Source organism: Peromyscus eremicus, chromosome 15, assembly GCF_949786415.1.
Source record: "Peromyscus eremicus chromosome 15, PerEre_H2_v1, whole genome shotgun sequence".
Taxonomy (NCBI): domain Eukaryota; kingdom Metazoa; phylum Chordata; class Mammalia; order Rodentia; family Cricetidae; genus Peromyscus; species Peromyscus eremicus.
Genome location: NC_081431.1, coordinates 8,925,625 through 8,948,824, shown reverse-complemented (window position 1 = coordinate 8,948,824; position 23,200 = coordinate 8,925,625). Strand labels below are relative to the sequence as shown.

Here is a 23,200-nt window from a genome sequence, read left to right as displayed (position 1 = left end):
TAACAAGGTGACCTGGTCTAATTAACCTCCTTCCATCTCTCTGTTACATTATGTCGCTACTCTGCCTGGAGGACACCTTCTGCTCTTTACAACTGGAACACCTTATCATAGGTACACACAATAAGGCTACCAAAGAGTCTGTTGTTGGGAGCTAATGGTTTAGCTTAGTGGTTGAGTGCTTGCCGACATACACAAGGCCTGATTCCGATACACATACATTGAGTCTGATTCCCAACACGGCAAAAGTAAATAAATACATACAAAATAAATTGGAATGCCTATCACTACACAGCTGCTTCTGCTCAGAATGACCCCTTACCTTGTTTTAATGTGCTCTAAGGTGTTTTCGGAAGCCTTTTTTGAGCACCGGCTCCTTGCTGAGAGTTCCCAGGCTCTGCCCTCTACACCTGCACATGTTGTTCACGTGACATGATGACTTTATAGCTGTGTGTTTGCACATCTGCCTTCCTCACCAGATGCAAGGCTTTACAGAATAGCTTCATAGTGCGTGTATAGTGCAATCATATTGAGGACCCCCTTAAAATGGAGTGGGTAGGGAATGAGTGTCTGCATTTCTCGTAGCTCCTAGGTCACTCAAGCCTCAGCGCACAGCCTTCACCTGAGTCACCTGATTCAGAGTCGGTGTCTGAAATCTCAGGAGCCCCGTTCTTCATCTGTGTTTCACACAGCTGCCCAGCAGCTCTACTGACAAGATGAGAGGAGAGACGTCGGGGCGACTAGCACCATGTGGAACAGCACATGCGCATGAGGGCTAGATGGCAGTACATTGAGGGATGGGCTAGTCAGAGACCGGGAGGAGGCAGTGAGCTGAGAACCAGACAGGTTAGAGTAAACAGGAGATGAGGAGGAGTGGCAGAGGCGAGGAGGAAGGAGGTGAGAAAAGGTGAGAGGGAAGAAAAGGAGGAGATCCTGCTCAGCTGCCCTGCTTGGGGTGGTCTGGCCTGTGCATTCTGGCTTTCCAGACCACAGGCCTGACCTGCGGACTAAAGTCTCCCAAGGTGAGTACTCCAGTCCTTCACACAACTGAGGGAGAGTGTGCAGCATTGGTATCTCTTCTATGCCTCTTCCTCGCTGAGCGATGAGGGACCAGCCGTTTTGGTAAGACTAAGGACAAAGCAGGACTCACATCACACAGGTAGAGAAGAAAATCCTAACAACAGAAAGTATTTCACCCACTATGCAACGCAAACAAAGGTTACCTGATACAGTTCGATCCGTTGTTCAGCCACTCTGGCTTTGGGGTTCTGCAAACGAAAGACTCTGAACTCTGCCTTCACCAGATTAGAAGCATTCTTCTCCATTGTTGAGACATCAAAGCGGACGATTCTGAAGTAGGGTCTGTAGAAAGTGGGCGGGATGGCATCTGTAAAGAGTTAGGGCAACGGTTGAGAAAGATTAAACCTACCATGCTCTCAAGAAAGACCACAGTGTGCGATAGTCCCAAGGAGCCATATGGGAAGTGTCTACAGAATTTCATTTCCAATGGCCAATTTAATACCATTAACAATTTAACCAGGAACAAAATGAAAATCAACATGTGTGTTTAGTTCCAGGAGAAGCAGATTAAGAACGATTAACAAACCATTTCCAACCACGTCTGAAAGCAAGCAGTTAACCCTGTCTTTTGAAGGCTGACAGACCAGTGGAAAACCCTAGATGGTTACGAATTGGAACAAGTTCGTGACAGTTGATGGCTGGAGAGAGCTGCTGGGCTTGCATACACTTTAATCAGATATGCCAAGAAAATAGCTCCTAAATGGCAAGACTTCTGCCCGTGTGTTTTTTTCCTTGAAAGTTTGGCTCCAAATACTCCACTCCTATTCAGCCTCACGGACTGAGTCGTTTTTTTACTTTTAAAGTGTGGGTTTTCAACACATATGACCAAGTTATGATAAGGAAACCTGAAAAATAAAAATAGACCCACAAACTACCCACACCTGGTCCAGCCCTCAAACTCTTGGGTAACGTAATCTGCAGGTAGGTGGAAGGTGATCCTAGCTATGAAAGAAGAAAGCACCAATCCCTTTATTTTGGAGCCTTGTGGGAGACAGCATTTGTGATCATACACAACAATTTCAAGACCATGCGTTGCTTAGAATTTTGCTATTATTTTCTAGCAATTATCATTGCCTTTGAATATGAAAGTGAGGTTACCCTAAGACCCAAGCAGGTTGTCTTGACTTTCTGATTTCACCCCCAACATTCACTGAGCACCAACACTGGGCCAAGAGACCACTGGTTTTTTTGAGTGTGTTTCTATAATCTTCCAAATTTTTCCTGTAAATTTACCTTCCCCATTCCAGAATATTCCATCTAGTCTAGAAGCTGTACTTCTTTCTGCCCTTTGTACATTCACAAGGCCTCATTACAACATCATCATTCACAGTTATGTTTCTCTTTAAATATGTTGTTTCTGTATTGTGTTTGTTTATTTTGCTTTCCCTGTGAAAGTGTAAAAATCTGGAAAGTAGAGACTATTTGCAAGGAATTTCTTCCCCCTCCCACCCCCTACATATTCAGGGCAGGATTCATGAAGGCATGGAATTCCCCAAAAATCTGTTTGCGTAGTTGATCATCAATGGGAGTCTTGAATGAGTCAGGTATCTGGCTATTATCAACACTAACTTACTAAACTAGCCATTTTGCTGATCTTAAATCAGATGTAAATGCCTCTCATGAACCTGTGACAATTCTACTGGAGTGTGAGGGCAGCTAGAAACAAGTGGCGTTCCTCATTTAGGAGCGCTGCGGTTTTAACCTCACGGGTGCCTTTTCTTATCTCTCCCCACAGCCTTGAGACTGCAAATTCAGGCCATGAATTCCAAGTCAACTGCTATGAATTCAGGCTTTGTATCTGGCAAACCAGAACTCTGAGAAACAAACAAACAAACAGCCCCACAAATCCAAAATAAGCAGATTTTGGAGAAATGAAAGTATTCACAGACACTGTGATGGCCCTCTGTGGACGAGATGGTGGGAAGACCTCAGACCAACAGGGCGTCTTTGGAGTTCCCTGGCACAGCATTTCTATAAGGTAGCTGCTGAGACAACATCGACCTTTTCTTTGTTTGGAATATACCCATCCCAGCAATTAAGATTCCTAGTCCTGTGCTAAGCAGCACAGCTGAAAACAGCTTAGTCGCCCTGTCAGAGCAGGCCAGGCTCCTGGCTTTCCACACTCTCTTGGCCAGAACCTTCCACAGGAGGTATGGCCACATTCATCTTCGCTTATCCTCTGTGTTAGACAGCAGAGGCTTCAAACATCCTTTGAAAGCACATCCTGGAAGCGCAGGACCAGTTTTGTGTGTGTCCTGTCATCAGCCAGTGTAAACATCTTCTTCCCCCCTTTGCTTTCACGTGGGGCCCCGCCCCCGGACCCATTCTCCATCCACAAACAGCCATCTTTCACACCCCTCCGCCACGATCTTCTCCTCCATCAAGTTTGTAAATAAGTACTTTCCGGATTTATTTTTATTCTCTTTTGTGTTTATTAAACTTTGAACCATTTTCCCCCATTCTGGTCTTCTGCCCATACACACGCGTTTCCTCTTTATGGCTGCCTCAGACCATGAGGTCAATTTTGTTTCTACTTCTTCTAAGCAAATCTCCAAATGATCCTGTCCCAGGCTTTTGAGCTCTGAAGGAGCGTCGGCAAATATTTACAAGAGCAGCTTGATGGCTAAGTGCGGCCCCTCAGCTATGTCCCTTCCCTCCATCCCAGGAAACAGTCCTTTCTGCTGGCTCGTAGAACCATTTAGACAGCTTATATTTCAACTGGCTGCTAATACCCACCTGCATTTAGGTTCCAGGTTCGTAAGTAAAAGTAGTTAATGCGCAAGGGGGAAGACAGCTGAGCGGTCCCGCCCAGTGTCTCTGGTCAGGTTTTGGAACCAGGTGAAGCACCCAGGCCTGGAGGAGGATGTGACAAAGGAGCTCAATAAAAGCTTCTGACCCCCGAACCACCCCTTCTAAGGGAGCGTCCCAGCTGTCCCCTACTGTCCTTTGCTTACTGATCACAAGCCCTCTGACCTGGATGAGGGACTTGAGCAACTTGACAAATGTCCTCTCATTTGGGGGAAATATCGCTGTCAATTGCTCTGACCGTCATGGGTTAGTTTTTACCAGCAACCAGAACCAGAACAAGGCAAGCTCACTCCTCCAGCTCGGGGTGCCAGAGCAGCAGGGTAGGGGTTTAATGGTTTGTGCAGCCCAGATCCACCCACTTAGCCTTGGAGGAATGAGCTGTTTCCTCTGCCTCCTCCAAGAACTCACTTCCCCCTCTGGGATGGGTCCTTGCTATAATCCCCTGTAATTCCAATCCCAGTTTCCACTCTCGCCAGGTGGCCAGGTATTCTTGCTTGACTGGCGCCAGCTTACCCACACTGACAGCCTGGTCCACTCCTCCCTTTCCATTTCTGACCCACTTTTTCTACTCAAGCACACTGACTTTCCTTCAGCCCTCTGGCTTTCATACCAGCCACTGGCTCTGTTGGTTTCCCACATGCCTTGCACTCAGAGAAAATTGTGTGTATCGAAGATTTCGTGTGTCATGGATTGAACAGTCTCCCCCTCACCTTGCTCTGGCTGTATATCTTTGCTAAATCAAATCTGGAGAATTGGAGAGCTAGGGAATGGGGCTTTAAGTGCTCAATAATTTGCAAAGTAACTGTATACAGAAAGCTAAATGTAGCATTTAATCACATACTATTTCATAAACATTACATACTGACTAAAGTCTGTTCCGAATAACTAATTTATTATATAGATTGTATTCTCTCTATATGAGCATGTTGGGCTCAGGTGTCTTTTATTGACAGTTACTTCCTCATATCCCAAAACTGACTTCTTGGGCTAGTGATCAGAGCAGACATACAGGGTCTCCATACTCCAGCTGAATGAAAGGCACCACACTCCAGCTGAATGCTCTACAGTGGCATCTTGAAATCTTTAATCATTTTAAATTTTAAATGTTTTGTGAGTAAAGTCCCACATGACAATGGGGTATGAGACTTGGAACCTCAGCTCCTGCACTGATTATCTCCCAGGATTCTCTGCCTCTACCGTTGGCTCTCTGGTGGCCCCATCCTCATTCAGTGTTCTTAGACTGCCTAGTGACCACTGTTAGCTTCTACACCTAGAAGAACTGGGGTCAGGCACACAATCCAAGTCATTTCATGGTGGCAACTGCCACATCTTTTGGTGGCAGTGCCACAGTGCAATCAGAGGAACATTCAGTGGGAACACACCTCCAGCCCACTCTAGGTACCAAGCACAGGCCACTGTGGAGTTTACCACATCTTGGGATAGAGCAAGAGATTTATGGGACAAATACACTGGCTTGATAAGGCATCACAGTCAGCTAGGGTCAGAGGGACCCTAGCTTGCTGAACATGTGAGATAAAGGGCAGGACCTTAGGTGCCTGTGAGGTTCTCTCAGTGTAGAAATAACACAGTTCCAGAGAAGCACAGTGTCCAATAGTCCACACAGGCAGATGTCAGAAATAAAAGGAGAGAGACAAAGAGATAGAGACAGACAGAGAGACAGAGACAGAGAAAGAAATTATGAAGCAAAGCAAAAAGTTCTACATGCTATGACCTTCCTTCCTCCTTTCCTTCCCTCCTTCTTTCCTTCCCTCTTTCTTTCCTTCTTCCTTCTGTCCTCCTTCCTTCCTCCCTCCTTCCTTCCTTCTTCCCTTCCTTCCCTCTTTTCTTCCTTCTTCCTTCTGTCCTCCTTCCTTCCTTCCTCCTTCCTTCCTTCTTTCCTTCCTTCCTTCCTGTCTGTTTCCTTCCTTCCTTCTTTCCTTCCTGGTGATACTAGGGATCTAATCCAGGGTCTCGTGCATATTATGCAATTGCTCCACAACTGAGCTATATTCCCAGCTGTTCTAGAATTTTCTACAACCCCTCTTTTTCTGTTTGCACAAGAGACCCCATGGTTTTCTTTTGAAAGAAGACCCTCTACATTGCATACCTATCCCTGCTACAGCCACACAGAACAAGAAGATCTCTGGGCAGGAAAGATCTCAATGAGGATGTCAGTTCTAATACCAAATCAAGCAGAGCTTGGCTGAATGCAGCAAGGACATGATTCTGCTTTTCTGAGCCTGTCTCTTCATCTACATACCCAGTCAGATAGATAGCAAATGGTGCTGTCAGGGTTACATGAGCAAACAGAAGGGAAGTTGGAGCCCTGGATCTTGCACAAAGCTACCAAGTGGCCATTGGGCCTTTGTGAGTGTGCCCGGGAGGAAAGCTCTTGCTGCCTGACAGAATTCATTAGAGGCAAAGAGAAGGAACAAAAGCAGCAGCATGCCCCAGGGCACTGTATAAAGGGCTCTGTGTGTTCTAATTCCTGTCCCCTTTTTGGGGAGGGGCTAGTCACCAGAGTCGTCACAGTTCCCACCATCTTCCACTTGTTTTACTGAAAGTTCTGGCCACTCTAAAGGGTGACAATTCCATCTTCCCACCCTGCCCCATAATGCTCAAATGAGGTCTCAAAAAACCAGGTCAGGTATTCAGTACACGCTCGTAGTCTCAGCAGTTTTAGAGGCTAAGATGGGAAGACTCATGGATGCGAAGCCAGCCTAGAGTATACATGAACATTCTAAGCTAGCCAGGGAGACACAGGAAGAGAAAACAAAACACAAACACAAAGAAACAAGAGTGAAGAAAGGTCTTACACATGTGTTCTGATGAAGAACAAAGAAACAGAATCAGTAAGAAACCCCTGGCTATCCAGAGCTCAGCCCTTAAGCCAGGTAAGGCTTTAGTCATAGTCTAGTGCATTGGTTCTCACCCTGTGGGTAGCAACCCCTTTGGGGATTGAATGACCCTTTTACAGGGGTCGCCTAAGACCATCAGAAAACACAGATACTTACATTACAATTCATAACAGTAGTAAAATTATGGTTATAAAGCAGCAACAAAAATAATTTTATGGTTGGAGGTCACCACAATATGAAGAACTGTATTAAAGAGCGGCACGCGTTAGAAAGGTTGACAACCACTGGTCTAGAGTTTATTCCCCCATTTAGTTTGTTACACCGCAAAATTGACAAGGAAAAAACAGATGACCTGTCAAACTCTCGGCCAGGGATCTACAGGCGTTTACGGTATTTGTTAAAACACTGGTTCTCAAAGTGCGGTTCTGGGCCCACAGCATTGAGCTCACTTGGGACCTGAGATAAGTGGCAGTCATTGGAGTGGGGGTTGTATTACACACCAGATCTGAGAAACCCTCCACTCCCCCACCCCAATAAAACCTCCCGCCACACTGACTGGTTCCTAGGTGGTCAAGCCTAGTGCTGCTAAAACAAGATGGTCATTAAGCACCAGGAGAAACTCTTGGTGTCCAACAGCCACAGTTACCTAAAGGGAACCCAGCAGTGTCTTTGTCCTTGGGGAATTTCTAAGATAAACAAAAAAGGTCAGTGGGTCAAAGTGAAACGTAGATGGTGTGGGTTTGCAAGGGATTGCTAGCGGTCTGGGGAGGTTTTGTGTCTTCTCCTCCCTGACGTAGTCATACGCTATCTGCACTTCAAATCCAAAATGGACTCCCTCCTAAAAGCCAGAAGAGGCTTCCAAGTCAATGTACTCTGACAAGAGTGAAGACAAGACTCCTGGGGCAGGGAAAATTAGGAAAACACAGGACGGGAAAGAAATCTCTCACCCTCGGATCTAGTTTGTGTTTCCTGTTCGCTGAGAGTGGAAACACGTGTGCACAACTGAAAAAATTGAGATTGCCCACAAAGGCATCTCTAACAAAGACGTTAATAACCATCTCTTACTTAGGCCAGAATGTTTGTGGCCTCAAGCTTAACTGTCAAACATTCCCCTCTCGTTAAATCTAAACAACACACCTCATAAAACTAGTTTACAGTTTCATCTGCCAAAGGAAATTCTTTAAGATAAGATAAATACATAAACCGGCTCGTATATTTTTAGTTAATTTTTAAACCACGTAGCCTTTAAGTTTTGGTGAAAATTACACTCTTTGAGAGATGTGACTTAAAATTATACAGTCATCGTAGTGGCAGCTAAAAGTGAGTCTCTCGAGAAGCCAGCATGCATATCTTGGCCTTAAGTCTGCCTCTCGCTAACTCTCCTCCTTTAATCTGAGGTGTGTAGTGTCCCTTATCTTGTTTTTGTAAGCTTGCTTACTTTGCTGCATTTTGACTCATCCTGAAATCCTTTTCTGCAGTGTGAGTGAGGAACTGCTCTGTCTGAATAGAGGTCCCTTAAGTGGGAAGCACTGTGCGGTTGGATCACAGTGATGGGCTGTCATCCCACTACCTTAGTCCTCGAAGACTAAGGACAATGGATGATGACATTTGGAACGTTTCTTGGGTGAGTCTTGTACCTTACATTTGGAGAACTACTGACATAAAGGACAGATGGGGGGAAAAGATCACAAATAAAAACAGATGCACAAAGGAACAGCTGAGCTTTTGACTTTAAAATTACGAAGGACATATGAGATTATAGCAACACAAGATCTCTAAAAGTCTTCAAAGGAAGACAACACAATCCTCCTGTGCGTTGTCCACCATTTATCTTGAGGAACTTTGAAGGCTCCCATGCCTTGGTATCTGAGGCCCTCAAAGTCTTTTGAACTAGATCAGGATGGGCTTTTCTGGAGTCCTTAAGTGGTTCTGACACACAACCAGGACTGAGAACTACTGAGGGAAGCTGGTAATGCTTATCCTAGAGAAGAGAGGAGTTAGGGGCATCAAATCCCTTAGGGGTTCCAACACTCCATGAACTTGGACCTTTCTGTAGATCAAGGGAGTCATAGTTAGGCTCAATATATAAGACTTCAGTTTGCTGTGTGAGTATGAGTGAGAGCGTGTGTATATGTGTGTGTGTGTGTGTGTGTGTGTGTGTGTGCGTGTGCGTGCGTGCGTGCGTGCATGTGTGTGTGTGTGTGGGGGGGGTGTATGTGTGGGGTGTATGTGTGGATGCATGTATGGATGTTTACATATGTCTGCACATGTGTGTACATACATGTGGATGCCAGAAGTTGACCTGGTGTGTCTTCCTCTATAATTCTCCATTTTATACACTGAGGCAGGGTTTCTCACTGAACCCAGAGCTTTTAGATTCAGCTAGTCTACCCAGCATGTGCCAGGGATCTCCTGACTTTGCCTTCTAGGTGATGAGGTCACAAGTGTGCCTATTAGGCATTTACATGATTGCTGGGGACCTGAACTCCAGTCCTTGTTCTCAACCCCCACTAATGTGTAAAGAATTTTCTAGTGGTCCAGAAGAGCTGGAGAAGTAAGTAGAAGGACCCATCTGTCTTCCAGGATATTAAATTCCAATGCTGCCACAAGAATCCATGTCCTTGCAGAAATATGGTATACCAAATCTGGTGGCCCTTCACACCATTCTCATTTTAATGGTGTCCACATTGTTTTTGTCCTCTGAATCCCACTATGAATGAATGTTCTCTCAATCTGAGGGTTTTTATCAGTATCTTAGACCTACTGGTTGAATGGCAGGTAATTCTTTTCACAGCCACCCTTGAGAACTTCTGCCATAGACAATCCTGGTCCAGTCACATTGAGTTTGACCAATCCTCCCTTCCAGCTCCTCCATTCATGAACTAGGTAGGGATGAATAAAGTATTCCCATCCCACCACCTCCTCCCCATAAAAAGAAGGGACTGATCAGATTGCATTCTCTGCAGAGAAGACCATCCCACTTCAGAGATAAAGAAATGAAGTGTAAGGCAAGTGAAATAACTTTTAGCCAACATCAAGGTGAGGTGGTACTTTCAATCAAAAGCCCTTTGATTCTACACTCTCTGCCTTTTGTGAGAAGAGCCTCCCGTCCCCAGAGTGGACGGCATGAACACCACCCAGTACGAATGCTGGCATTTCATGGGCTCTTGCAAGAAGAGCACACAGAAACTGGTCCACCTTCACAAAGGTCAGTCTGAGAAAGTTTGATGCCAGGATCTACATCTTCACTCCCTAATAGGATCCCCGATCCCCTGCGCTGGTTGGGGGAGCTGGAGTTGAACACTGTGACTATCCCCAGTAAGAGGGACGTCACTAACTTCAGTATTGCCCACTCTTGTTCAGACTTGTTGCCTACTGCCCCAACCCTAGGAGCATCCACGTACTGCACTGCTGGAACCTTCCAATGAGCAGAAGAGAATTCTCGTTTCCTTTCCCATGACAGACTCCACTGCCCTGCAGCTTGGCTGTGATTGGTACGGACTTGTGACATGCTTAGTGAGTATAATGGTCCCTCATTCCTGGCATCCTCTGTGTGCGGGGAAGTAGTTTGGGGGTTTATTAGACAGCCCCCAAAATGCAACAAGACAATCAACCCACCCAACGGTGGGAGGGCAATAAATCAGCTCCTATTTGTGTGTGCACAGGCGCAGCCAGCAAGAAACCAAGACAATTGTGTTTTGGGGTTTTCTGAAATTTGTCTTGGCACACTGGATATAGATTCAGTTTCACCACCACATCCCAACACTGCTGACATTCAAGTCACAGCAATTTAACATAAAATGACTGAGAAATAAACAGCACCTCGGCCGTGGTTTCTGATTTTCTCTCCGGCCATCCCACCTATTAAATGTAACAGAGCACCACAGCATCTGCAATTTACAGTGGAGGGGGACGGTGTCAGACTTGACGTGCTGCTGGCAGTGGAGAGCCCAATTGTGCCAGCATCAGCTTGTGTGACTTGGCCTTCATCAAGCTGCTATTTGAGAGCATGCACACTGTCAGCAGGAGTGTTTGGGCCCCTTCTTACATGTGAAAAAGAAATGTAAAAGCAAAATAACAGTAACGCTGGCCCATGGTATTTGGTTTTCTTGAACTGTGACAGACATGGAGTTTCTACTTTCTATCCCAAAGTTTCCATTACCCCCATAAAACCCCACCTCTTTAGAGACACCCATTTCGCTTACAGTTTCAGGTTTCTCAGGCACCTCTAGGCTGGCTGGGAATTTCTGGGCTTCACAGTAAAAGTTGTGGGTACTGCAAAAGGCTACCGGTTAACTTGGAAGCAATCTAGAGAAGATAATCATGAAAAGAGCATGGCTGGATCCACACTGCACAGCTAGATGGCGGAGGTTTCATATCCTTCCATCACGGCCTTCCAGGAGGAGGCTGCCCTGGCTCTTGGGATAGGTTACTTCTTGTCTGTTTGCTTGTTTTTAAGATAGGATCTAGCTATGTAGCCCAGGCTGGCTTTGAACTTGTGATCCTTTTGCCTCAGCCTCCCAAGTGCTAAGACTGCATGCATAGGCTACCACTACTCAGCTCAATACTGAGACCAGATGTTTGGAATCAGTTTTACATGGCACGATCTCATTCTTTATAACATGTCAATATTTTTCCTTCCTTCTTCCTTTCTTCCTTCATCCACATCTGCCTTCCTTTCTTCTTCCCTCCTTTCCTTCCCCATCTCTTTCCCTTCCTCCCTCCCTTCCCCATTCTCTCCCTCTCACGTTCTCCTCTCTCTTCTGCTTCATTCTCTTTCTCTCCTCTCTTTCTTCCCTTTAAACTATGCTTTTGGGAGCTGAAGAGATGCCTCAAGGGTGAAAAGCACTAGCTGCTCTTACATAGATCTGAGTTCATTCCCAGCACCCACGTGGTGGCCCACAACTGAGTGCAACTCCAGTTTCCAGGGATCTGACACCCTATTCTGGCTTTCAAGGGCACTGCGTGAACATGGTGTGGGTGAGCACGCACCCCCGACACACACACGCAAAACACCCATAGATAGATAGATAGATAGATAGATAGATAGATAGATAGATGATAGATAGCTGGATAGATAGATAGATAGATAGATAGATAGATAGATAGATAGATAGATGATAGATAGATAGATAGATAGATAGATAGATAGATAGATACGTACATACATACATACATATGTACATACATACATACATACATACATACATAGGTAGGTAGATAGGCAGGCAGACAGACAGACAGATAACAAAACATCTGTGCATTTTGTTCTCTGATGTCCAGGAGACAATCCATACCAGTCACCCTTTTGAACCACCAATGGCATCTAAAAGGCTGAGACCCCACAATATCAACGTCTGTACCCTGAGCAATTTAACAAGTCATCTTGAACCCCTTACTAAGAACCATATTTTATTTTCCTTTCTCTTGACAGACTGAGAACCTGAAAGATTAGGATCTTTCTACAATTACACCAAACACTGGCAAAGCATGAGTTAAAAAACACAGCCCTTGACACTATGGGACAATCTCACTTTTCCTTCCTAAGCTCTGTATGCTCACTGTGAGCTTCACATCACAGGCAGAGCCTCTTCTTACTAGCCTGAAAATAGCGCCCAAATCTTAAAAACAAGCAAACAAACACACAAAAACACCTCACAGCCAGGATCCTAGTTTGCTTCCTACTGCTGTGATAAAACACATGATCAAAACAACTTAAGGAAAAAGTGGTTTCTTTCAGCTTCCAGCTCCCAGGTCACAGCCCATCATGAAGGGAAGTCAGGGCAGGAACTCAAGGCAGGAACCGAAGCAGAAACATGGAGGAGTGCTGCTTACAGGCTTGCTCCTCAGGCTCATCTTCAGCTACCTTTCTAATATTCTCCAAGACTACCTGCTCAGGCATGATACTGCCCATAGTGGGCTGTTCCTGCCCACATAATCACTAATCAAGAAAAATGTCCCCCAGACTTGCCTACAGGCCAATCAGATGGCATTTTGTCATTTGAGGTGCCCTCTTTCCTGATGACCCCAGTTTGTATCAAATGGACAAAAAACTAACCAGTACAGCCAGTCTGAGTTCTCCATGTTTCTTTTATGCTTTTGCTTATGACCTTTTCTTTCTTTCTTTTTTTTTTCCTTTTTGAAGGGCAGTCACTTAACTACTTTGAGATGCTATGCTGATGCACTGCTCTGCCTTAAAGCTGGAATTAGTAAGTGGCAGGGCACACCCTGCTAGAATGGCAAAGTTATTCACCAACTGAGCCAAGTGGCATGGACTGTTGTTAGGAACATCTTAAAGCCATGACTTGGCAGAGAACAAATAGGAAAAGGAATAGACGATCCTGATGACCCAGTCTGATGGAAGTAAAGCAAGTACTGTGACACTCAGTCTCTGCGACTCTTTGGAGTGATGTGAGTGTGTGTGGAGGGACTGATGGCCTATGTTCCTCAGGTGTGCTCAGTGTTAGCGGTGTCCAACCCCTCTGACTGACTGTCCAAGACAAAACCCTCAGAACGCAGACTCAGCTGTCTCTGAAAACTCCCACTGTACAAACGTTCTTTCCAGACAAAGGCCAAGCACAGGGCTCCAGGGGAGGCCCAGGTCTGTCCCCAAAGACAACAGCTTCTGATTTCCCCTCAGCCCTGCTTAAAAATTCTGAGGCCAGTTTTTAATGTTTTCTCCTCATCATATCTTTTCTATACAAAAGCCCCTATGTCCTTTCACTGTTTTTCATGTTCACTTTTTCTGGTTGTTCTTTTTGCTTCAATCTTAAACTCACTCCCTTCAGCCTGAACATAATTATAGAGGCACATGGAGGACTGTTACCTGCTCTGAACTTACACTTAAAAAAAAAAAACAACAAGAAACACCCTCTCTCATATTGTGATTATTTTATTTTTACTTTTCATCCACACTACAATTCTATGCATTTCAAGTGCATAATAAAATACGACTTGACTCATCCATGGGAACTAATCTATAGACTTTTGTGTGTTTGTGTGTGTGAGAGAGAGAGACACTAAATAGCCCTCACTAGAGTGGAACCTGCTATGTAGATCATGCTGGCTTGGAACACACAGAGATCTGCCAGCTTCACAAGGGCAGGAATTAAAGGTGTGGCCACTACACCTGGCCAAGACACCATCACCCTACACAGATATGCTGAGGCATCGCTTATCACTATTCTGTGTGGATTTAAATTTGGTGAAGCTGATTTTTCAGTAGAACACACTGAGAGGAATTTGAAGGTGGACACAGTGGACTGGGCATCGATCATCTTGTTACATGATGCTTCAGGGGACAGGGTATCAAGTCAGAACAATAGTCTTGCTTATTTCTCTAGATGACCTAAATTCACAGCTAAGGAACAAAGGGTTGAAGTGGATAGAGTCCTCAATCCACACTAAACTCCATCCTTCTCCAGGCCCTGTGCACTGTGCTGCTCGACTCCAGCTGGGGCAGCCAAGTCTGAAACTACGCTGTCACCTGTCACCACGAAGGGGCTTCTGATTTACCTAGTCGCACACTTCAAAATAGGTCAGCAGGCCAGCTGTACGCCTACTGAAAACAGCCGATAGGACAAGGCTGAGCAAAGTTCTGGAATCCACTTTGTCCCAGCACACCCAACCTGTACTAACCAGCACTGAGACTAGCTTCCAAACGCATGTCCTCCAAAAGCTGAGTGACCAGTTCGGAGTTTTCTTTATGTTAAACAGCAGCTCTCCATCTGAACTGTAAAGACGGTGAGGTGGGTGGGTGAACTGCTCGGAAGGATGGCTGAGTTCCTCACTACCTACACTGGCATTTCAACAGCCAGCCACTTGGTGCCTTACAGAAAACACTCCAGGTTTCCAGGATGGAGCTTTCTGGGGGCTCACGGGTATGTGCACAGGGTGTACGCTCTTCCCTCATCCTGTTTGTATTGGCGACACAGCTATGGGCAATTAAGATAGGGGAGCATATAGGAATTACAAGAATCCAGATGAACTGGACCATGAAGGAACTCTGGAGCACAGCCAGGGGTGCGATGCTTATTTTAAGAATCTGTTCACTTGGGCACCGAGTAGCTCTCTGGGCTTCAAGGCCAGGCCGCCATTTATAAGAGGAGCAAAGAGTCTTCAAATCTAGAGTCTTCGCTGCAGAAGCAGTCCATGGCAAAGCCCTTCCAAATGTTTAATGTGCTACTTTCATAACTGAACTAGGTGTGAGCAAGCTCTACAGCTGAGCTGCACTCATTATTTTTGTGTGGGGAGGCCACAGAATGTCCATGTTTTGATCCACTCTGAGGGATACTGGGAAAGAATACTGGACAGAAACAATACCCGGAGGCTTGGAGAAAACTTTGTGACCGGGGTCAAAACTCAGTGGGCTCCAGAAGCCCCCACAGCCATGGTTCACATAGGCAGCTGGGCAGATGAAATAGTGTAAATGACTATTTAATCTTGTCAGTGGCTTTCCTATGTATCTTGACAGTATTTATTAAATCATCTTTAAAAAGGAGTTTTGCAGAAGATAGGCCATTACTTTGCCAACGTGTTAGGGTGAAAGCGAATAGAGAATTTCCCAAAAGCCACAGTGGAGTGCACACACATACCAACATAACTTGAGTAAAGGTAACAGTAAACAAAGGTATGGAGGTGGGAGATTTTCACAAAGGAGAGTTCGTCTGCTTGTTCACCTATACCCTGAAGTTAGTGGGATCTCTCATTGTGGCAGGAGATGTGTGTTGTATCATAGAAGACACCTACTTCTTGTCACATTGCAATGGTCTCATTAGATCCCTTTTAAAGATTAAACATGTCAGAAAGATTCCTGTTTGTGTTAAAAACGAAGAACTGGGCAGCTCCACAGCTGCCTCCAGATCAATTAATTTAGCATTTGTGTGTAGAAGAACACGAAAGTATAGATCTAGAATCTATATTTCTTACATGATTGATTTGTACACTACATACTGTACTACAGAATGCTCATGTGACTCTGCCCTGAGTGTGTTGGTCTACACTGGCCAGAGGAGCTTGGACCAGAATCACTTGTTAACTCTCCTGATTTTCTGCAGTGCCCTTCACACCTGGGAATTCTCTCTGACATTGTGGCCAAAAGGAGGGACTCACACACCTCCTCTGCAAACTCCCCTTCACTCTCCCAACCAAGATGCTCCTGGACAAAGTCTCGGGAGCTCAGGCTGGCTGACCCTACCATATTTCCCATCCTATGAGCTAGTTCCAGGTCTAGGCGAACATCTCTTAGAATATAAAATATGTGTTAAACAAAAACACAAAATAAAAGCAAATTCATCCTTTCTCTCAAACACTTAAAAGCCATAGGATGCTGATGAATGCTATCCACAGTCCCTGGGGTCTTCCTGGGTCATCCCATCACATCAAGAGCCTCCATCTTTTTTATTTCACATGAGCCTGGTACTTTTGCAAAATGAGTAGTAGTACCTCCCTTTTCTCCTAAGGAAGCCATAGTCCAGAGAGCCCAAATGGTTTGATTGAAGTGACTCCCTGTACCTCTTAGTGCTGACTCAATGCTGCACTCTTGATCCCTGAGGTGGTCTAAATAAGAATGGACCCATAGACTCACACATTTGAAAGCTTAGTCACCAGGGAATGGAACTCTTTGATAGGATTAGAAGGATTAGGAGGTGTGGCCTTGTTGGAGGAAGAGTGTCACTAGGGGTGAGCGTTGAGGTTTCAAAAGCCCATGCCAGGCCCAATCTCTCTGTCTCTGTCTCTGCCCACCACCCCTGGCTTGTGGACCAGGATGTAGCTCTCAGCTACATCTGCCTTACCACAGCTGCTGCCATGCTCCCCACCACGATGATAATGAACTAAGCCTCTGAAACTGTAAGCAAGCCCCTAATTAAAGGCTTTCTTTTCTAAGAGTTGCCTTGGTCATGGTGTCTCTTCTCAGCAATAGAACAGTGACTGCAACAATTTCTGAGTTCCAGTCTAGCTTCCCCTGTGAAATATAAAGCAGCCAGTGGAGCCACACATTCCCCGTGGCATGCACTCTAAGGGAAGCAGACTACGAAGGTCAATTATGAAACCTTCATTATATTCCAGCCTGAAGAGATAGAATAACATTCAAACACATAAGCTGCCTTTCAACCAGCTCTGAAAGGATTCCTTCTCTTGGTTGTTACTGTGAAGAGCTCTTTTCAGTGCCAAGTGCAGAAGCCTCCTCCTCTAAGTGCACAGTAGCCTGAGGGTGACAGTACCTGGAAGGGACCATGATGGAGGATGATTTATGCTCAGGGATCAGCTGCCAGCCGCTCACAGTATACAATGCCCTTCCCTGTACAGTATGATGGGAACGGTCTGGAGGTGAGAATCGGGCAGAAAGAAGGAGGAAGAAGGAAGAGGAGAAGGAGAAAGAGGAAAAGAAGAGGGAGAGAAAGAGAGAGCATACGGCAGCGTCCCTGTGATTCACTGGGGGATGAAGATGTCTTTCGATGGGCCTGCTCTTTTGTTCATGATGAGCAAGGAGAACCTGGGCCAGAGGCAATTATAGCAATGGACAAAATAGCACAGGTAATAAAATGATTGTCACACTCAGGGACAAAAATCACTTTTGGGTGCTCAAAACAATCCGTAATTGTCCTGATGTTTAATGTACTTCCTAAATTTTCCTCTGGATAGAGGACAGCTGTGAATTCCTTTCCATCAAGAGCTCAGTTGACATGCGGCAGGCATTTGGAGCAGCCCAACACAGACTTTTGAAACTCTAGTTGGGGCTCTGTAGATAGCTCAGTAGATAAAGTATTCACCACACAAACACGAGGACTGGAGTTTGGATCCTCAGAACTCACATAAAAGCCACCAACTGAACTTGTGACATGGACAGGCAATGCCTGAGGCAAACTGGACTGGTAGGCTAGCCCAATTAGCAACCTCCAGGTTCAGTGAGAGACCCTTCGTCAGTGAGTAGGGCAGAGAGCAATTGAGAAGACAGCAAACATCAACTTCTGACTTCCACACACACTTGGCAGTCATGTACACATGCACACACACACATGTGCATCCACACACATACATGCACATACCCACACCTATGTGCACTCACACACATGCATGCATACGCACCAAACACATATTTGCATATTCAAGCAGCAGAAACAACAGCAACCCCCACTTGATCTCTGACTGTCTATGACCTTATTTTAGGAGGGAAGTTGGGAGCTCTTAGAACTAAATGTGCCTTTTCCATAGTCCTGCTCTAATTACACACAGGGTCTGATTCTACATCCGTTTCTCTGAGGTGCCTGGGGCCTCTGCTTCCAGCACCCAGTCCTGCAAAGGACATGGATAGACTGTCTCAGTATTTATGTTGTATGTATGTCCATGCAGCCTAATGCCAGGAGGAGTTGGACACGGAGAGGCAAAGAGGAGAGGCAGCATCTTGAACTTCAAGGGTGTGCTCAGCATTCTAAAATATCTGTCTTGTCCAGACAGAATCCTAAAAGCATTTTGAGTCCAGTATAATAAAGAAGGTCAACATAGAGGTGATTGTGTCTCCAGGCTTCAATCACAGTATCTTGTCTTGTGAGTCTGGTGAGGGTAAAAGGGAGTGAGAAAGTCATGCATGAACAGCTCCTGTACAGTGACCCCCGGGGCTCTGGAGGAATCTGAAATGTGCCATGTGGGAGGGGCTAGCAGAAGTGAGTATTAAGAGGAAGGTTGGGGTCCACTATAGATCTGACGGTGGACACCAGTTCCCCCATGTCTACTAAAGATCTTAGACAATACTTTACCGTGTGTTGCTGGGAGAGCCCTGGCGACATTTGACATTCAAAGTAGGCATGCATGAGAATGGCTCCTGCTGTAGCCAGGCTTGTTTGGAATGAAGTTCCTTGAGCAGGCTCTCACTGGTCGAGACCATTGTTGTTCTGTACCCTTGACCCAAGGCTGTCTGATGCAGCTCAGTAAAGAGCCTTTGATTTTAGTTTTGACATGTGTTAAGCCCTTCAATTAAAATCTTCCAAGTCTCATGGCCAGGGGAATGAAAGGTTTCTACGCAGGGCTGCTGCTTCTCAGGAGGAATTCCTACTCGCCTCTGAAGTCATGTTACCTTGCGGGGAAACCCACAGCCTCATTGTACCTATGAACTGGGGATCCCCTTATGGGACTCTAGCCAGACCCCAATAGGACCGTGCATGCTGAAAGTGTTTTGTTTTGCTAAATGCAAAATGATAAAGGCAAGGTGTTATCACTGTACTAAAACTTACTTTTATTGAACAAAACACACGGCACACACATCTTCAATGAGAATACAGTAACATGAAGCAAGCCTACCTCCATTTTTAATCATCCTTTCCTCCAACAGGTGAAGTCTCAATACACCTAAAATACTCAAACAGACAGTTGCATCACCCTGTGGCCCCAAACTCACTTTCCAGATGCAGGAGTGTTCTGTCACCGCCTTGCCACTCTCTGCCACCTCCACACGGTGCTCTCTCCACTGCTCTAAGCACACCATACCATTTCCAATCTTCAGACATGCCAAGAGCTTCTGGCACACCAACATACCTACATCATGCTTCACCTAGAAACCCTTGACATGAGAGAAATTCTGTTCACCCTGGAAGGTCCAGCCTCGGCTCATCATCAGAGGGCGTATTTCTAGCTCTTGGCAAGCACACTCAGCTTCTCCCTTGTGCTTCTTTCTTTCTTTCTTTCTTTCTTTCTTTCTTTCTTTCTTTCTTTCTTTCTTTCTTTTTATTTTTCGAGACAGGGTTTCTCTGCGTAGCCTTGGCTGTCTTGGATTTAACATTTGTCATATGGAGTATTATAGAGTTCTTCTTAGGTGTTTACAGTGGCATGAAAAGGTGACATGCAGTAATAACACCTCACTCTTATTTTTCATTTTGAATTTACCAAGTCTACTTACTTTCACAAGCACAGCCATTAGCTATTTGGATCTAACTAAAGTTTTGTAAAATATCCCCTCAGTTCGTAGACAAAGGAGGACATACGTCTTCCTCGAAGAAACATGAGTTCAAAGGCAAGTGGGAATTTCCATTGAGAAACAGCTGTCCTGAGTAGAAATCCTGGGTCCTCTGGGCCATGGAACTTTTTAATATGACCACAGTAAAATCAAAGTCTCTTCCCTGAGCTGTAGCAGACAGCCTTGAGTCAGGGATAAAAAATGATGCTGTATCTAAATCATATCCTCACTGCGCTCACTGCTCAGAACAACTGTAAGAATGACAAAAGGCAAGAAATGTGAACATAGCAAATACTCAAGGTAGAGTCATATTATTAACACCATTCTGGGAGTGGGAGCGAAAGAGAAGAGTTGTGTGTACTCTGAGCTGAAGTCAATGTCTTTCCCATAAAGGACTACGGAAAATGTCACAAATCTCAAGGCAGTGGCAATATGGGAAACCTTGTAGACAGGAGCTATCCTTTTCTCTGCCTCAAGGACCCATCAAACAGCATGACTCTTGGGGCCGCTCCTGCTGCATCACTTGTAACTATTGGTATCAGGAACCTGTGGCAGAGCTGATCCTGACTCAGTAGGACAAGTCTTAGGAAACCACCTGCTCTTATGTGTAGCTGGAGTTTTCCTGCCTGGCCCACGGTCAGGGCAAATCTCTCTCACCTGCCAGTCCCACAGCCGCTCAGACCCAACCAAGTAAACACAGAGACTTATATTGCTTATAAACTGTATACCGTGGCAGGTTTCTTGCTAACTGATCTTACAGCTTAAATTAATCCATTTCTATAAATCTATACCTTGCCATGTGGCTCGTGGCTTACCGGCATCTTCACATGCTGTTTGTCATCGTGGTGGCTGGCAGTGTCTCTGACTCAGCCTTCCACTTCCAAGCTTTATTCTCCTCCTTGTCCCGCCTATACTTCCTCCTGCCTGACTACTGGCCAATCAGTGTTTTATTTACCAACCAATCATAGCAACACATTTGCCATACAGAACATCCCACAGCACTTATGGTTACAAGAGTTGTTGGTATGGGTAGGTGATACGGCTCAGTCTGTGAAGCTACCTGCTAGGCCTGATGACCTACTTGTCTGATCCCCAGGCCCCACAAGGTAGGAGAAAAGCAACTCTTCCAAGTTGTCCTCTGCCTTCCATGTGTGCACTGTGGCATGTCAGCACATGTGTGTGCTCGTGTACACACACACACACACACACACACACACACACACACACAGAGTAAATGTAATAAAAGTTTTTGTTTGTTTTTATAAAAGACTGATGATTGCCAGGCGGTGGTGGCACACGCCTTTAATCCCCAGCACTCGGGAGGCAGAGGCAGGTGGATCTCTGTGAGTTCGTGGCTAGCCTGAGCTACAGAGTGAGTTCCAGGAAAGGTGCAAAGCTACACAGAGCAACCTTGTCTCGAAAAGCAAAACAAACAAACAAAAAGACTGATGACTGATTAGATTCCCGAAAGCCAGATATATAAGGAAACTTGCAGCAAATGGAATTGCCATTAGCACTCTCCACAGGTGAACACAATTGACAGAGTGCTTTCCTGGGCATAACCATCTTTTTTGTAACCTCAGTGTCTTCTGGCTATCTCACTCACATAACTGCCAGGGCATGGGTAGTACACACTGTGGACTGAACAATTTCTCATCCCCACCCGTCTGCTGAGTGAAGAACTGGGTTTACCAGCAGACAAGCCACTGTGCAACTGCATGAGGCTAAAACCGAAAATTGGCTGAAAATGGTGACCCAAGTCTGCCTGATTCCCGGCCCACAGTCTTTCTACTGTTCCCTGCCTCTGCCTCATAAAGATTTGCTCTGTAGTCCTTCAAGGGATGAGAATGAGAAAAGAAAAATCCAAGAACAACTCAAGCTTGGTACAGGGAAGAACGCTCTAGAAGAGTTAGGCACAGAAGGGACCAGAGCCACCCCTGGGAGCAGCCAGAGTCTCCTGTGATGAGGTCCAAGGGGAGAACTGGATGACAGGTCATACTGTACTGTGACACAGTAGTATAGACTAGTTTTAATTGCTCCAACAGTCAATTTTCCAGAGAGAAAAGATGGAAAAGGAGCCAGGCAGCATCACAGTAGAACTGCGCTTATAAAAAGGGAATTTATGTTTTGAAAGAGATGACATGGGACCCACATCACTTGTTGCTTTCAGCAAGCCTTCTCTGGCCAAGACTTTTGTCACTTCCTACTCAAAGCTGTCTGCTGAGGCTCACAGAAGAAACTTCGGTCTTGTTCTGACATGTGGACGTTAAACCCTGTTAAACCCTTCATGGAAAATCTTCCAAGTCTCATGGCCAAGGGATCAAGGGTTTTGACCAAGGACTGCTGCCTCTTAGGAATTCCCACTGGCCTCTGAAGTCATACAACTTTGAAGAAGACTCAACCTTGGGCTTGTGAAGTAGAGGTCACTTCATCCAGCTCTAGCCAGACCCAAATACGTCCATTCTCATGGAAAGAAGTAGTCTTGCTAATTTGTATTGAGTAACAGTGTGCAGTGCATGTAGCCCTAGAAGCTATCCTCAGAAAATGAGCATCTGATGACATGTTCTTAGCTGATCCTCTGGCCTCTAAGTATCTTTTGAGCTTCATCTTCCAGTCTGCAGATAAGGCCACCACAAAGTCCCAGTGAGTGGACAAAAGAGCGAAATCCAGGTCATGAACTTGTAGGGAATCCCCTTGCCACTCACTCAAACTCGGAAAGGCTCACTAGGGCTTCAGTGTGTAAAGCCCAGTCCCTCTTGGGAGACAGATAAGGTCACTGTCACTGGTTCTGTGGGTGACAGTGGTATAGGGGGTGCAGAGTGTTCACTGGAGATCTCTCAAGTGTCTGCAGTCCATTGTAAACATCCTAGTTTTATGGATCCTCCCTACAGGTCATCCTCAAGTTCACGCTCCCAATAGTTCTTCAGATATCTGAGTTTCACGTCCTGCCCTTTTTTGGTCAGAGTCTATGGTATGTATGAACTGTCCTTGAACTTGAAAATCAGATGACTCAAGTAAGTGTTGAGTCAGTACCTGGGAGGTCAGACTCAGTAGGTCACAGGCCAATCACAGTAGCTCAGTCTGACCTCATGATGTCAGTGCTGCCTATAAGGATGCCTCCAGGGCAATTCCCTTTTCCTCCCCATTTTGCAGTGAGTGGACTTAGGAGAGTGAGGCAGTTCTGTTAGCCTGCACTGAGAGAGCCACATGGCAAGCCACAGGACTCCATGTTAACAACTGTCAAAGGCCTGGAAGCCGGCCTTTTGCTCTGTCCGGCTGCTTCTTAGCCTCTAGATGATAAGCTTTGATGGGATCCCCTTTTACTTGCCCTCCCTCCTTTCCTTCATGGGTTTTATTGGGTTCAAAGTCCTTGTTTCCAGTGTAGCTCCACCCTGCCTGAACTGAACGTATTAGAGACCCCACAGCTAATTGGTGAAGCCAGAGAAGAATTGGTTTATAGCACACCTTCAAGCCTTCATTTCAAGATTCAGGTAGAATTTGTTATCCA

General features: G+C 45.6%; 1 protein-coding gene across 2 annotated transcripts in view; it reads right to left on the bottom strand.

The window, feature by feature from the left end:
* Tgfb2 (transforming growth factor beta 2) overlaps positions 1 to 23,200 on the bottom strand; it is an 86,012-nt gene that overhangs the window by 27,196 nt on the left and 35,616 nt on the right. For both annotated transcript variants that reach the window (XM_059280450.1, XM_059280449.1), the window contains one exon: positions 1,221 to 1,384. In XM_059280450.1, the coding sequence (XP_059136433.1) occupies positions 1,221 to 1,384 (164 nt within the window). The remainder of the gene's footprint in view (positions 1 to 1,220; positions 1,385 to 23,200) is intronic.